General features: G+C 37.6%; 1 protein-coding gene and 1 pseudogene across 1 annotated transcript; one reads left to right on the top strand and one right to left on the bottom strand.

Moving 5' to 3' along the window:
- The first annotated feature begins 5,155 nt into the window (after positions 1–5,155).
- TMEM17 (transmembrane protein 17) lies at positions 5,156–11,314 on the top strand. The gene is made up of 4 exons (XM_043981123.1): positions 5,156–5,753; positions 8,231–8,334; positions 8,524–8,637; positions 9,323–11,314. Exons 1-4 carry the CDS (start codon positions 5,654–5,656, stop codon positions 9,626–9,628), a joined length of 624 nt encoding a protein of 207 aa, XP_043837058.1. The 5' UTR covers positions 5,156–5,653; the 3' UTR covers positions 9,629–11,314.
- Positions 11,315–15,459: 4,145 nt separating this feature from the next.
- LOC122743340 lies at positions 15,460–16,849 on the bottom strand (annotated as a pseudogene).
- Between the last annotated feature and the right edge of the window lie 429 nt (positions 16,850–17,278).

The following is a 17,278-nucleotide window of genomic DNA, read 5'->3' on the forward strand; positions in this document are numbered from 1 at the left end:
TCATCTCCCTCATTCTGGACATGACTTTCTATTAATACAGCTTGATCCCATTAGCTTTTTTGGCTATGTAATACTTCCTCTAGAAAAGCATTTTTAAAATAGCATTCTGTAATTTTCATCCATCCATTTGTTACACACCAGTGTTCAAAGTATCATAAATTAATTTTGTAATGTTTTCTTTAATTATTAGAACCCTTTTAATTTCATTTTCAAGAAGATCTTATTTATAAGGATATACATATATATTTGTGTTTGTGTATTTACACATATCAGAAACATGGCTAATCAACAATATTTAACTGTTTTCATATTGCTCCCTCTGTGTTTATGTTAAGACTAGCACAGCTCCAAGTATGTATTATTATATGTAATAATGATTGTTTACCAACTGAAAAACCCTGTGGATGCTAAATGTGCACTTGGGACTAAAGTGTCAGTAACATAAAGAAAAGCTTGTTTAAGTGATCTGCAAGGCAGGGCCACAGCTGTAACTTTGCTTTGGCAGAAGCTATCAAGTAAATAGCATGATCTTTTCAAACAGAGCCATATTATTTCCTTCATGGCATTTGTAATTTGTTAAAACTCTCACTGTGCCATGCCTTTCTTCCTAATAACAATGGCAAATGGCCAATCTCAGTACTCATCTCTTGCATACACAATCCCTCTATGTGTATTTGATCTATTTTTTAATCTTCAAAGGAGGTATATATTGAAGAATGTGCTGAGCTGTGAATGATTTAAATAGCATACTGCTGCTGGTAAGATATGATTGCTAAGGCTGTGATGTAACACACACACAAAAAAAGCAGGATAAAACAATTTTGTTTCAGAGTGCAGTAACAATAGTCCAGGTGAAAATATCAGCTGCTGGCTCTGTTTAAAAAAAGACCATGTTTCAAAACTGCTGATATTTGATTTTATTAGATACTACATCTGGTGTTTATAGTTTGGTCTTATTTGCCAGAGTCCCCAGGAGCATCAGTCTGGGAGCACAGCCAGTGTCTACCAACTTAGTGTTGATACAGAGATCCAATGGCTTTCTAATTTCAAACTCAAAGGCAGACATTGCAGTAACTTTCTTTTACCTATTGTTTATATGTGGATAGATTGAAACAAAGTCCTTTGACATGATATATAATCAAAATTTGTATTTGATGTAGTTTCTTTTAATCAAGGCTTTTTCATAGTATAATGAATCAAACTATCTGGACACTTCTATATAACCCATGTAGGAGAAAGCTGAAGTAAGACAAATGTAATAACTTTCCATTTTCCACAGCAAATCAATTTTCAGAACAAGTCAGAGATTTATAATGATCAGGGTAAACATACTAAATGATAAACATTTTAATCCTGTCTTATATATGTAAACATTTTACCCTAGTATGATGACACCTCAGGTTTCTGGTTATTAAACCTTTCACATGCAGCTTGAGATCAACATTTAAGATGTTTGTGCATTGCAAAGCCTACTATTTAAGATATGAAGACCAAGTGTTAAATGCACAAAAATGCAAAATCCATAGGAAGAAAACCAAATGTAACTGCTTTCAAAAAAAGATGAAAGAAAAGGGTACATATTCTATATAAGAGGAATATAGTCCACAATTCACAAAGCACTGCAACTTAGTATCAGTGGTAGTGAAAATGCTATTCACAATAAAAATATTTATTACTTATGAAGATTAATTTGCTGGAATTCAACTTATAATTTATTTGACAAAGCTAAACTTTTAAGAAAGCAGTCTATTGATCTTTTTTCCTCAACTCGAGTGCTATTTTTCACATAGTTTGATACACAGGAAAAGCTTAGCAACTGATTGATACAGAAAGTGAACAGCATGGTAGGTGGGTGCAAGAATATACCACAGATCATAGAATTTATAACACAAGACATTTAAAAGGGAATAATTTTCTAATAAAATGTTCAATGTGAAAGTCTTTGAAATCAAAACATTAAAGTGGTTCTTAAACCACCTAATGTGGTGTGAAAAAGATTTTTATTCTAATGTGGTTTGATTGTGTCTTTAATTCATAACCTGACTTATAAGTCTTTGTATAGGGTTGTGAATAGCAAATATTTTGCCAATGATTTGAAGTGTTGGTAATTATCTCTTGCTAATTTGAAGAAAATATTTTGAGGCAATTCAAGATGAGTGTGAGCCATTACAATGTGTATGACGTGAATCCTATCTAAATATATTCAAACTATTTTCAAAACTGACCAAGATTCTGAGAAATGTTTAACAGTCCATTTTGTGGTTGTAGTTAGGAGATAGTCATACTCTTAATATTACCCTTCAATTAATTTTTTGTTTTTTGTTTTTTTGCAGGGCAATGGGGGTTAAGTGACTTGCCCAGGGTCACACAGCTAGTAAGTGTCATGTGTCTGAGGCCAGATTTGAACTCAGGTACTCCTGAATCCAGGGCTGGTGCTTTATCCACTGTGCCACCTAGCCGCCCCTCAATTAATTTTTAAAATATGAATTTAAAAGTGTTATGTCGGGGGTAGCTAGGTGGTACAGTGGATAGAGCACCAGCCCTGGATTCAGGAGTACCTGAGTTCAAATCTGGCCTCAGACACTTGACACTTACTAGCTGTGTGACCCTGGGCAAGTCACTTAACCCCCATTGCCCCGCCCCCCCAAAGTGTTTATGTCTTCATTTTAGCATTATCCTTATAATAATGAATTGAGAAGTCACAATTTTAGAGCTGGAAGGAGATCATTGAGGCAATTTAGTCCAATTTCTTTATTTTACAGATGAGAAACTGAAATGAGGAGACTCTAAGTGATTCGGCTAGTCATTCAAGGAGTAAGAATAATAACAGGTGGCATATGCACAGTACTTTCATGTTTGAAAAGCACTTTACAAATATTTAACTTTGTCCTCATGACACCCTAGAAGGTAAATGCTATTATTATCCTCACTTTATAGATGAGAAAACTGAGAGAAGTCAAAGGACTTTCTCAAGATTACATGGCTAGTTAGTATCTGGGACAGGAATTGAATTCAGATCTTCCTTTCTCCAAGTCCAATGCTCTCTTCACCACACCACCTATCTTCCTAATAAACAACAGATTTGAACCAGCCCCACTACTCCAGAGCCTATACACTTACCTAGTGTACCTACCACATTGCCTCCCCAGGGGGAAAAAGATTTTATCCACTATCATACTGGCTCTTCGTGTGGATATTTTCATTATACCAAATAGCCTAAATAATATTTGAAGTTTTAAAGCCAGTTATGCTTTTAGAACAGGAGTTCTTAACCTGAAGTCTGTAAATTTGGCTTTTTAAAAAATATTTTGATTACTATCTTACATATTGTAAGGTGTTGGGTGGAGTACTACTATTGTTTTTTTCCCATGTAAGTTATGTATGTCCATATTGTTCTTCCTAGATGTGTTTCCATAGGAAACAAAAATAGAAATCTCTAGTGTCTCCTCCCCATCCCCAAATAAATTATATTAGCAGACTAATTTAGTAGACTAAATTATATTAGTAGACTAATAAATTATATTAGCCTAGAAGAAGCAATTTTTAGGTTTCAGCTAAGATCCTGAGGACCATTCATTAACCAGGAAAGGAGTGCCCCAAGCTTTATATCCAATGCTTGACTCTCTTAAGTGGCTCAGTGGATAGAGCACTGGCCCTGGAGTCAATAGGACCTGAGTTCAAATCTCCCCTCAGACACTTACTAGCTGTGTGACCCTGGGCAAGTCACTTAATCCCAATTGCCTTAAAAATATTTAGGACCATCTCCAGTCATCCTGAAATATATCTTGCCACTGGGCCCAGATGGCTCTGGAGGAGAGAGTGAGGCTGGTGACCTTGCACAGCCCTCTCTCACTTAAATCCAATTCAGTGCAAGTCATCATCCCAGTGTCATGGTCTTCTTTGAGAATGAAGGACAAACAACAACTCTTTCCACCAAATGCCAGTCCCATAATGAACACATATAGCATAAAAACCCATTTATCCAACTTGATAGTCAAACAAATCAGAAGAAGTAAACATAGAAGATTATATGCCATACAATATGGATTTAATGAGCTCTGCCTTTGGAAGCTATATGAGTTCAATCAAGAGAGAGACCCAGATTTTACCCAAGGGGAAATTTTCCGAAGTCTCTAGTGTAGTGAGCTGGAAATAGGGATATGATTGAAGTTTGACATGTTGGCTTCTTCTCAAAATCTTTTTCCCCTCATGAACTTGAAGAGGGTTTGGAATTTTGTATCTTCTTTCTTGAAGCTAGAAGCTAGAGGATCCCACCCTTTCCATAGGCATGGCAGATTGAATAGTCAGTCTCTACCAATGAGAGAGACTGGTGTAACTGGCCCAATCAAGGGTTACAAATATAATTGGTTTCCTTTGTAATCTTATGTAATTTATTTTAGGCATTTAAAAGAAGGCCTCTATTGGCTTCACCAGTGTGCTAAAAGGTCCCTTAGATGAAAAGGTCCGGAATCCCCGTTTTAGAGTAAGACTAAAGTTTATTATTATATAAGCTAATACAGTATTAGAGTAGGCATTATTTCCAAATAAAGAGAAAGATATGACAGCGGCCTCAAAAGACAGTGAAAATAGAATGTTGGCAAATAGTAAAGTTCTTTTATATCTCAAATGTTAAGCAAACATAATTCTTATTAGTTATTGTAACCGTTTCTCCCTAAAATATTAGAATCCTGGAAGCCAGTGATTAGCTGCTCTGGACAGCAAGAAACTTAATTTGTGAAGGTCATTGACCCTTCTGGGAACACATAGGCAAACAGTTCCCTTTTTCCGTTCCCCATGGTTTTCTTATTCCTTTTGGCGTCTCAAGATTAAAATGTTTCCAAACCTTTTGAATTGTTTCTTTCCTTTTCCCCAGGGCTTAGAAGCGGGCCTGGCACGTAGTAGGTGCTTAATAAATGTTTTTTTACAGCCAATAGTAACAATTCCCTCCTCAATTCCCTGGGATTTTGGTCCTAGCCTTTCATTTTCACACCATTACGACAGCGCACCTCCCAGGGTGCCTTTCTTTCCCTGGTGGGTCCGGGATCTCCCGGAGGCCTGTGCGCCTCGGGGCCCGTCTGCCTGAGGCTTCTCCACGCCTAAGGGAAGGAAGATGGGGGGGGTGGGGGGAAGGGAGGGGAGGGAGAGGATGCGGGAGCCACCCCCTCCCCCAGGCCCTTCCTTCTGCCCCGGGGCTCTGGTTCGACCCAGGAGGCATTTTCCAAGACTTTTCGGTTTGGTTCTTAGGCTGTATTGGACTGCGGAGCGGGGCTGAATAGAGGCATTTGTTGAGGGGGGAAAACTGGCTCCTGCACAGAATTCCTGGGACGGAACCAAGGCCTCTTTGTTCTCGCCAGGGCCTGCATGAGGCTGCGAGAGGGTTCATGTCTCTGGACCTCAGCTCCCCTAAATGTAAAACAAAGACGCAGGACTACACAACCCATCAGCCACAGCTGATCCCAAGGCCAGTCGAGCTTCTCAGTCTGGCCCAGGTGGATGGCGGGTCCTAAGCGCGCAGGCGCCTAGGGCCGGACTGTGGCTCCGCCCCGCCCCGCTGGGGTTGCCATAGGAACTATCGCCTGCTGGGGTGGGGGAAGGGAGGAGGCCAGGGCTCCGCTGAGAGTGGGTGGGCTACGGGGGTCCCTAGAGCGAAACCATGGAGCTGCCTGATCCGGTCCGGCAGCGGCTGGTGTCCTTCAGCCGGACTGTGTTTATCGACACAAACCGGACCGGCCCGGAATACACCAGCAACCCCGGTGAGTGGCGAGGGCCTTTGGAAAAGGGGTTGTGGACAGTAAAGAAGAGGGCGCGGGTGGGGAGAAGGGGGCGGGAAATGACGTTGGGTTCTTGCCCACATCTAACATGGCGGCTCGGTCTTCAACATGGTCTGGTGGGGTGGGGGGAGAAGGGGTCCTTCCTGCCAGAATCCTTCCCCATTCGCCGGTAACGGGGCTTGGATTTCACGAGGACCCCTTACTGGGAGAGGAGTGAATCGATCAGTCAATTAATTAATGATTCCCCATCCTAGATATGGTCTAGTGGTACCCTTCCCCTCCCCCCTTAAGAGGGAGGGCGAAAACTCCTAAGTTCAAGTTCAAACTGTGTGATTCTGGACACATCCTCGCGCTCCCTGCCCGATCTCTTAACACTGGAAATTAACAAATAGTTGCAAGAACACGAATCCCTGGGGGGAGCTCCCTACACCGATGAAATATTAGGTATGGGCCAAAAAAAAGAAAGAAAAACCAAGCATCTCAAGAATTCCCAGCCCTCTACTTGGCTCTTCTGAAACAATGAGTTCTAGGTCGCTCTCCCTGCTTGCAAGCAAACCTTCGGGTGTCTGGGGTTGGGAGAGGGAGGAGTGCATTAATACCTTACTGATCAAGTTCAGAAGGGGACCTCGGGAGATAGAACCCCGGGCCTGGAGTCTGGAGGACCCGACTGTTATGCTTGCCTCAGTTTCCCCGACAGTATTGTTCAGTCCGTGACCCCGTTTGGGGTTTTCTAGGTAGAGACACTGGAGTGGTTTTGCCGTTTTCTTTTCCAGCTCATTTTGTAGATGAGGAAACTGAGGCAAACTGGGTTAAGTGACTTATCCAGGATCATACTGATGGGGCGGTGGGGTACATCAATATAGCCAAGTAAGTGTCTGAGGCCAAATTTGAACTCAAGAAGAGTCTTCCTGACTCCAGGCCTAGCACTCCATCACTTTGCTACTTAGCTGCCCTTTCTCAACAATAAAGCAGGGATAATAGCAGCACCTGCCTTCCTACCTAGAAACTGACTTATTTCTGCTCTACTAATTTAATACCATTCTAAAATTTTACCTAGAAAACAACTGTTTCTACGTTTTCTGCTTTCAGTACCTGAAGAAATCAGTATTTGACTTCTAAAAGAAAAATCTATATTTCTAAGTTTTCATCACTAAATATTTTTAGTACCATGTATATGTATCCTAGCAACTACAATGCAGGTCCTAAAAGGGATTAGTTAGGCTTTTGATTTACTTCATAGTAGGTTTAACATCTTAAGGCCATTAATTGCACCAATACATGAACTTTTTTCAAGAACTTCAGAAATTATTTTTATTGTTAAGAATAGTATTGTTTATTTTAATATGTTCTTTATAACTATTTAAAAGCTTCCACTTATAGAAATCCACAATGGTGTAGAAGTTATGGAGCCAGGCTAAGACAGGAAGACCTGGGTTCAAATCCTATTTCTGACAAATACCAGCTTTGTGACCTGAGGCAAGTCACCATCCTAAACTCTCAGTGCCCCAGGAAACTCTAGACTTTAACCTGAAGATCAGATGCTGACCTAGTATTGGTAGAGGACATTTCCTCACTGGGGGTTCCTTATATATGGTAGATACAGTTTTCTTCCCTGCACCCCCCCCCCAAAAAAAAAACCCCACACCATAGAGATATAGTAGAGGGGTAATATTTTATTTAACAATTTTAAACCTTTGGAATGTTAAACAACTAAAGAAGATGGATTGTTTCAAAATATGCACTTTTGCATATGAAATTTGGCCTCATCTTATTCTGAAATTCAACCATCTTTGTACTCTGATAGAGTCTATATTGCCTCCTTTAGGTATTTCTCTTTTACAAAAATGAAAAATGTACTGCATCCTAATCTCTAGTGATTGTAGTAATTTCTTAGCAGAACAAACTTATGATTGATGTAGTCCTTTATAATAATATGGTGGTCAGGGCAACTGAGTTATGGAGAGCTTGGTTTTACATATGAGACATTGAACCCAGTGATCGTGTGCATTTTTCACATTTTTCCCCCCACAGGCTGCAATAAAAGCTACTAATTATAATTATCTGTTACACATTGAGACCACACTTGTCTGTATGAACAATGAAAGACTCAATAGACAGTAATTACAAACTGATGATAAACTATTCTGAAAGACACATTATCCCATTTCTAGTCACCAAAAATAGCCAGTCTCCAGAATTGAATCAAGTAATTTTTATATAGTAGATGCTTAATATATATTTATTTAATTAATATTAAGGTCAATTTTCCTTCTTCTGGTAAGTTCTAAATTAGCACAAAATTTGAATTTTAAAAAAATCCTAACTCCAGTTCTGTTCACTTTTCCTTGTGTTAATGTGGATTTGGAGGAGTGAAAATTTTATTTCTGAAATAGTTTCTGAAATATTATGGTTGAGGGTGTATTTTGGTTTGCTTTGTTTTTTGCTCCTTTCTCCTTCAGATAATGAAATAGTCTCCAGTTTGGCATTACAGATGTCTCTTTATTTCAACATTTACTTCTTTCCATTTTGGTGGGTGTGTAGTATCATCATGCTCCACGTGAAGGTGAGTATCAAATCTGATTGCTTATGCCTAACTTCCTCATACATGTTTCTTACATTATTACGTTGTCAACAAGACAAAAGTCTGCATTCCTTTATTCTAACCTGCTTCTTTCTGTGAGTCAGCTGTGACATTACTGCCTGGATGACGTGAAAGAATAGTGACGTGTTCTCACTTTGGCTTTGTCTGCAGTATCCCATCCTGCCTGATTATTATAAATTCATTCTAATCACCGTCATCATACTAGTAACCTTAATTGAGGCCATCCGGTTATATTTAGGATATATGGGCAACCTACAGGAGAAGGTAAGGTCCTGTTTCAGACCATTAGTCTTATTATCAGTGCTGTATTTGAATGTAATAAGACTTTCGACTGTGCCAATAAAACACTCTTTCAACACCAAATGGAATCTTTGGAACCTGAGTCTAAAAAAGAAAGGAAAAAACTCTCATCAATTTTCCCCACGTTATATGTATAGATTATACTCTGACTCATTCTAGCTAAACACGTTCTATGCCATACAAATAATAATAGTGGACGTTTATAAAACAATTTAAGTTTTACAAAGTCATCTATGTAAAATAGCTTATTTGATCCTTATCAACATTTATGAATGAGGAAACTGAGGCTCAGGTTAAATGGCCTGCCCATGATCACATAGTTGCTGAGGGTAAGCAGCAAGATTCAGACCCAGGTCTTTACAAGGTCTATTGCTTTTTCTGCTATAATACTTCCTCCTTGTGATTCTATTAATATTCGATTGATAGTTATTTTAACCTGTGCTATTTTGAGCTCTTCTCGGATTGTTTAATTTCCCTTTGCTTTATCTTCTCAAATGAATTATTCCTTATCTTTACTACTTTTTATCCTCCATATTGCCTAACAGTGCCAGACCCAGAGTAGGTTCTAAATAGGTACTTACTGACTCATTGTGGTTATAGCCTTATTAAGAGAATAGAGTTCTTGTTAATAATATTTTTACTGTTGCAGGTTCCAGAGCTGGCTGGCTTTTGGCTCTTGAGCCTTCTGCTGCAGTTGCCCCTATTACTCTTCTTGCTCTTTAATGAAGGTCTGACAATTCAGCCCCTGGAACGAGCAGTCAACATCATCTTCACAGTCTTCCTTGCTTTCCAAGTGGTCGTAGCATTTCTTGCCTTGAAGAAAATGGCAAACCAATTGGCAGCCCGTTTCCACCTCCAAGACTTTGTCCATTTTGATAGAGAAAAGAGGAGGATACAGATTGATAGTTTTTCAACCTCACATTTCGAGGGGATTCATTCCACAGCTGTTGAGTAGGAGTCTGTACTAGAAACTGGACAGATTGTACCAGAAGATACCAAGAGCTGGGGAAATGATCCTGCTTGAGAAAAAGAACAAAGGAAATGCTGTACTATATTTTTGTTACTCAAAGAAATTCTATGGCGTGAGGGAAGAGGCAGCTCTAGTCAGGCTTTATTGCCTGATAAACAATGCCAAAAACACAGGTGAAAAAATGAAAACTAATTCTAAAATACTAAGTATTATCTGGATCATGCCAAATATTACAACTTGAAAACGGGGTTTTTTAGTTAACATTTTTAATCTTGCCTTTTCTATATATTTGATACATTATGGCTTTGGTCTTAAAATAAAATCTGTTCGGTATCCTCTAGTAGTGGAAGGAAATCCACGTTTCTATCATAGTTATCATTTTAAGAACTATCAATACAGTTTTGTGCTTTTCTTTGGGGCTTGTCTTTTTCTACAGACACAGCTATTGGCATTTCATCTATCTCTTTGGACATTCTTTTTTTCTTGAAGCATACAGAGGTGCATGTGCTAGTCTGTATTCTCTGCCTTTAGAATATTTGTAGGGAAAACAATAGATAAGGTTTTTATGCCCACAGTGGTGTTGAGTAATGGCTATAACTCCCATCTTGCATATAAGAAGTGCTTGGGGGAAAGAAGGCAGCACTGATAATGTAGAATACCTTTTGTGATATTATTTTCTACTATATCTATTTTTTTTTATTTTGTCCACGTGAAAATGTTTTGAAAGTAATAGATTTTTAAATATTCACATCAGCAAATATTCATTCTCCTGTGTAATTCTTTAAGCCTTGAGATGGTGACTTCTCTAAGATTTCATTATTTTTTCTTTTTATAGGCTAAGAACTCTATTGTTAATTCATCCAGGATTGGTTAAGCCAAGGATTGTTAATCTGGGATTTGTGAACCTTCAAAAAATATTTTGATAAGTGTATTTGAATATAATTGGGGTTTTTTGTAATCCTGTGTATTTCATTTTATGCATTTAAAAACATAACTGAGAAGTGTCCATAGGCTTCCCTAGACAGACAAATGAGTCCATGACAAAAAAGGTTAAGAATCCCTAGGTTAGTCCTAAATGAATTAACTTATGCTACATGAACAAGCAAGAAATTTGATTTGTGAAGATTGTGGATATCTCTCTATCAATTTTTAGTTAAATGAGCCATGCTTATATGATTAAGTCAGCATATCCCTTTCTCACTAGAGGAAACCTACTTGGCAAATCCAATTAAGATCATAAAATTGCTTGATAAGTATAAAACTACAGAAAGAGAAAGTGAATAATTTTAAAGGGTTCTTATGTTTTCATCAATGCTTTTATAAAATTCTGAGGTTACCTTTCTCTATTAAAGGAAGCCTGGCCTTCTCTCTCTTTCAAAGACAGGGTTATGATTACACTGACAAATTTTTCTCAATTTTTTTTTTTTTACATAACTCATGCAAGCTCATTTATTTTCAGGGTTCCATCTCATTTATTGTTATATTTGCTTCATGGTTTTTTATTTCTTCCCCTTCCACTAAACTTTAGAGTTTCTGGGTAGACTCTTTTCACAATTACTATTGTTTGTTTTTTGTGGGGCAATGAGGGTTAAGTGACTTGCCCAGGGTCACACAGCTAGTAAGTGTTAAGTGTCCGAGGTCAAATTTGAACTCAGGTCCTCCTGAATCCAAGGCCAGTGCTTTATCCATTGTGCCACCTAGCTGCCCTGGCTAGACCCTTTATATTAATTTTTTGGTATGTCTCATTTTCCTTTTGAGATCAGTTTCACTCACATATTTTATCCATTTCCCTGTAAATTTCCCTTTATTTATCTTTGTTCCAATTCCTGAAGTTCATTTAAAAAAAAATGTATTGAAGCCTTTTGCATTGTTGTTATTTCTGGAAATATTCTCCCTTTAGATTGAACAAAGAAAAACAATTAAGCAAAAACACCTGAGGCTGCATTCCTTCTTCCTTTACTGTGAGGAAGGAGGTATGTTGTTTTTTTTTAATCTGTTCTCTAGGACCATTATTTTTTCGGTTACTCAGAGTTTGCTTTACTTTTAGTGACCTTTTCATTTCTATTGTTATAGTCAGTGTCAAATTATCAAATACTGTCATATGGTTCCACATCAGCAACTGATATGATTTTATCAGTGGCAATGCCATTAAAGAAGGGCTATCACCATCTGCTTTGCTGCTGTACCCTAAGGATCATGGATGGGACCTTTCTATCTAGCTTGCAGCTGAAACTATCCATATGTATTATCGCCTCCTTGAGAAAAAGGCTCTTACTTTTTTATCTATCCACAGTGCTATGCATAGAGTAAATGCTTAATAAATGCTTTATTTATTTCCTATATTGCCCTTTTGGTTCTATTTATTTGAATTCACATTAATTCAAGCAAATATTCAAATTATTCATATTAGTCGTTTCTACTTGATAATATTCCATTCCATTCATTTGCCAAGTGTTTTTTTCAGCCATTCTCAAAATGATGTTTTACTTCCTGTTCTTTACTAAAACAAACAACACTGCTATAAATATTTTGGTATATATTGGACCATTTTTTTCTGACTTTGACCTTCTTGGAAGTATATCCCTAGTAATAGGATTGCTGGTCCAAAGAGTATGAAGAGTTTAGTGACTTTTCTTATATAATTCAAAATGTCAAGAAAGTTCGAATGAGTTCATAGTTCCATCAACATTGTATTCTGCTAGGTTTATATTCCAAAGATCCTGAAAAAGACCTATTTGTAAGAAATATTTTGGAATTGGAAATCAAGGGAATGCCTATCAGTTGGGGAATAGCTAAACAATCTGTGGAAGATGATGGAATGTATAAGAAATGACAAGCAGTATGATTTCAGAAAGGCCTGGAAAGACTTATATGAACTGATGTAAAGTAAAGGTGAGCAGAACTAGGAGAACATTGTGCACAGTGACAGCAATATTATTTGATGAGCTATGAATGACTTAGCTATTCTTAGCAATACAATGATCCAAGACAATCCCAGAGGACTAATGATGAAGCATACTATCCACCTCCAGCGAAAGAACTGCTATTGATTGAACACAGACTGAAGCATGCTATTTTTCACTCTCAATTTTTCCTTTTATTTGAATTTTCTTATACAAAATGACTAATATGGTAATGTTTTACATAATTGCACATGCATAACCTCTATCTGCTTACCACCTCAGGGAGGGGGGATAGAATTTGGAACTCAAAGCTTTAAATAAAACATTTATTATAAAAATAAATATATTTTTTAAAACATGCAAAAAACCCCAGAAAACTTAAGTTCAAATACCAGCTCTGGTGCTTACTAGCTACGGGGGAAATGGCTGTTGTTCTTATATATTTGAATCAGTTCCTTATGTATATTAGATATCAGGTCATTTTTATCAAAGGAACATGTTAACAAAGTTTCCCCCCCCCCACTTCCCCTGTTAATGGTTTTCCTTCTCATTTTAATTTGATTTTGTTTACATAAAGACTTTTCAATTTCATATGAACAAGATGTCTACTTTAACTCTTATGATGCTCTCTACCCATTCTGTAATAAACTCCTTCCTTATTCATAGTTGCAAAAAATATTTTCTTCCCTGCTCCTCTAATTTATAATGTGACCTATCTAGGTCACATATTTATTTGGACCTTATCTTGGTATGTATTGTGAGCTCTTGATCTAAACTTCATTTCTTCCAGTTTGATATCTTTTTTTTCCCAGCAGTTTTTGTTGAGTAGTAAATTCTTACCCCACTAGTTGGTGTCCTTGGTTTTTTCAAGCACTAGGCTGCTGAGTTCATTTGTTTCGATATGTCATGTACCTAATCTATTCCACTGATCAACCTCTCCATTTCTTAACTAGTACCAAATAGTTTTGATAATTTGTAGTACAGACATATATGTGTACATATATGTTATATATATTTGTAGTATAATTTAAGAAACATTACTGCTAGACATTTCTACTTTTTTTTCATTTGTTTCCCCTGAGAATCTTAACCTTTTGCTCTGCCAGATGATTTTGCTATTATTTTTATAGCTCTATAAAATAATCCTATAGTAGCTTGATTTATATGGCTCTGAATAAGAAAATCAATTTAGGTAGCATGTTGGCTCTACCTACTCATGAGTAATTGATAAATCTCCAGTTATTTGGGACTGTCTTTATTTCCATAAGTGTTTCATAGTTTTATTTATAATAGTTCTCTGTGTATCTTACTTAGCAAGTAGACTTCCAAGTATTTTATATAGTGTATAGTTTAATTTAAATGTAATTTCTCTTTCTGTTTCTCCCTGCTGAGTTATGTTGCTAATATATAGAAATTATGATTTATGTGGGTTTATCATGTCCTGCTACTTTGCAGAAATTATTTTAATTAATTTTTAGTTGATTCTCTAAGCAATCCGTATTTTCAAACAATGAAAATTTTGTTACATTTTTGCTTATTTACTCAATTTCTTTTTCTTATTTTTTTAAAAAGTTGTTTTTCAATTAATGACAATTTTTATCCTTCCCTTCTGCCCCATCTCAAGATCGCACAGTTTTTTGTTTTTGTTTTTTGTTTTGTTTTTGGCCCCCCCTTCTGCCCCATCTCAACCCCACCACTGGGGGAAAAACTCTTGTTACAAAAATGCATAGTCAAGGGGGCAGCTAGGTGGCGTAGTGGATAAAGCACCAGCCCTGGATTCAGGAGGACCTGAGTTCAAACCCGGCCTCAGACACTTGACACTTACTAGCTGTGTGATCCTGGGCAAGTCACTTAACCCTTATTGCCCTGCAAAAACAAAACAAAACAAAAAAAGAATTAAAAATGCATAGTCAAGAAAAAACAAATTTTTGCATTGTCTGTGTCCAAAAAATATACCCCATTTTGTACCCCAAATATAGCACCTCTCATTCAGGAAGCATAGCATGATTCATCATTAGTACTCTAAAAAATGCTCATTATGTTGATCAAAGTTCTTAAACCTTTCAAAATTGCTTGTTTTCACAAGGATTTTATTGTATAAAATATTCTCTCAGTTCTGCTCACTTCACTGCAGCAGTGCACTGACGTGCTGGTTTCCCGACAGCTTTTCCTATATTTATCATTTACCTTTTTTGTCAACTTTGTCAAACTTAAATATGGGAGATGGAACCTCAGAATTGCTTTAATTTACTGCTCCCATGAATGATTTATAATATTGTAGTATTTTTCACATGCCTATTATTACCTTGGAAATATCTATTCTTTTGATAATTGCCTATCCTAGGACCATTTGTTAGTTGGGGAATGGTTCTTATTTTTATAAATTTGAATCAGTTCCTTATATATCTTGGAAAGCAAACATTCATAAGAGAAACTTGCTGCAAATTTTCCCTTAAGTTACCTGCATCCCTCCTAATTTTATCTTTTTCATTTATTTGTACAAAAACAATACTTTTATATAATCAAAACTATCCATTTTATTTGTATTTTATTTTTTGGTGATCTTCTCTATCCTTTGTTTGGTCATGAATTCTTCCCTATCCATAGGTCAGAAATCCTGATCCTCTAATTTGTCTTTGATGTCATACTTTATGTTTAAGTTATGTACCTGTTTGGAGCTTATCTTGATATATGGTGTGAGATTTTGATCTGTAACTAGTTTCTGCCAGATTGCCTTCCAGTTTAAAAAAAGATTTTTTTGCTTGTTATTATTAACTTTTTTTTTTTTTAGTGAGGCAATTGGGGTTAAGTGACTTGCCCAAGGTCACACAGCTAGTAAGTGTTAAGTGTCTGAGGCCGGATTTGAACTCAGGTACTCCTGATTCCAGGGCCGGTGCTCTATCCACTGTGCCACCTAGCTGCCCCCTATTATTAACTTTTTAAAAAAATTCACTGATCATCACAAAAATCCAGTGAATGCAACTAGAGATAAAACAAAATGTCCAACCAAGATCTAAGAACCCAGACCCAAGGGAACACACAGAGAACACTGTGCTGCACAATGCACACGCAGGGCAGATTGATACATGTGTGCAGCAGACAGCTGTGAACAGAAACAAGAGGGAAAAGTGTGGGGGAGTAGGGAGGAAGGGAGAAGACACTGGACAATAATAGCATTGAGCAGGTTGGCCTGCTCTGCGGTCAGGCTCTCAGCCAGCTTTTTTCAGAAAGGTGGTCCTGATTGCCATTGCTGGCTGGGTTTGACAATGAAAAGCTGGATATTGCTGATCCTGCGATGAAGGTTAAATTTCTGTATCACTGTGCCACAATAAATAAGCCAGATTTAGATTTGGTCATGGGCTCTGACTCAGCAAATGAAATGGAGGACCTGGCCTTGTTCTTTGCCTACTTCGTTGGAGAGCTTGTGTTCGTTAGCTGGGGGGTGGTGCTGCCCAATTTCCCTTGGCCTTTACAAAGTTCTCATCTCAGTGCGCCTCCATGTCCAAATTGACTTGTCCCCCATGTGATAACCTTCATAACTCTGTAAGTCCTTCACTTCTGTAGATAGATTCCAGAATCGGTTAGAGCATTAGATGGGTCTTGGGAGCTTCTCAGCTCACCCCTGTCCAGGCTGAATCCACTCTTCCAGAGTTTCAATACTACATGCACGTCTTGGCCAGAAAATCGTCATCTTTCTCTTGCTATGTAGTCAGACTTCTCTGGGGCTGCCCCCTGCCAATGGTTTTGGTTTCTTAGTCCCATCAGGGCTCTTGGCCATTTGTCTGACAACCATGTTCCTTGATACCCTTGAACAGATCTTCCACCAATTCATGGGGACATTTCTCTCTTGGGGAGCCAACAATCTGTTGTCCACTTCTCTTTGAGCTTCCCATGTAAAACCTTTGACCCTCTTCATCATTTTCATCATCTTCTTGGGCATGAACAAGGTCTCTGAATGATGACACCCTGTTGTCACTGGGAAGTATAACTCTGAACACTGAACTGGGTGCTAGCTGGGAAAGTGAAACAAGTTCTTCATCACCTCCATCTTCATAAAAGCTGGCTGGGCCAATCTGCAGGTCCCACCCAGCTGACTGAAAGAAGTAGGCCTGGTCCTCCTTGGCCCAGATCACTGTCACAAACTCCTTAGCTCTTCTTGCCACTCCACCATAACAGTTTTGGTTGACTAGTCTGTTCATAATCCTGTAGATGGGATCTTTGGATTTATCAGATAGGAAGTCACTATTGACAGACAGAAGTCTGAAGTGTACCTAATTTATTCTATTGACCAGTTTTTCTAGTACTTAACCAGTATAATGCTGTTTTCATGATCTCTGCTTTGTATTATAGTTTGAGATCTGGTAATGGTAGACCCCTTTTCTTCTCCCTTTTTAAAAATATGATTTCCCTTAAGATTCTTGACTTTGTGTTTCTTCAGATGAATTTCATTTTTAATTTCAATTAACTTTGTTATTATTTCGCTCTAATTCTGTAAAGTAACCCTTTGATAATTTGGTGACATTGAATAAGCAGATTAATTTACTTAGTATTGTTATTTTTATTATATTGGATCAACTAACTCTTGAGCAATGGATATTTGTCTAAATTACTTAGTTCTATCTTTATTTGTGTTGAGATTGCTTTGTAAAAAAAATTTATGGGGCAGCTAGGTGGCACAGTGGATAAAAGCACTGGCCTTGGATTCAGGAGGACCTGAGTTCAAATCCAGCTT

The sequence above is a fragment of the Dromiciops gliroides genome, chromosome 2 (assembly GCF_019393635.1).
Source record: "Dromiciops gliroides isolate mDroGli1 chromosome 2, mDroGli1.pri, whole genome shotgun sequence".
In the NCBI taxonomy this organism is placed as follows: Eukaryota; Metazoa; Chordata; class Mammalia; order Microbiotheria; family Microbiotheriidae; genus Dromiciops; species Dromiciops gliroides.

Excerpts from the sequence above, each read along its gene's own strand:
- TMEM17 (XM_043981123.1), top strand. The coding sequence starts at position 5,654 with ATGGAGCTGCCTGATCCGGTCCGGCAGCGGCTGGTGTCCTTCAGCCGG. Across the intron at positions 8,335-8,523 it reads TCATCATGCTCCACGTGAAG|TATCCCATCCTGCCTGATTA; the intron begins GTGAGTATCAAA and ends CTTTGTCTGCAG. Across the intron at positions 8,638-9,322 it reads TGGGCAACCTACAGGAGAAG|GTTCCAGAGCTGGCTGGCTT; the intron begins GTAAGGTCCTGT and ends TTACTGTTGCAG.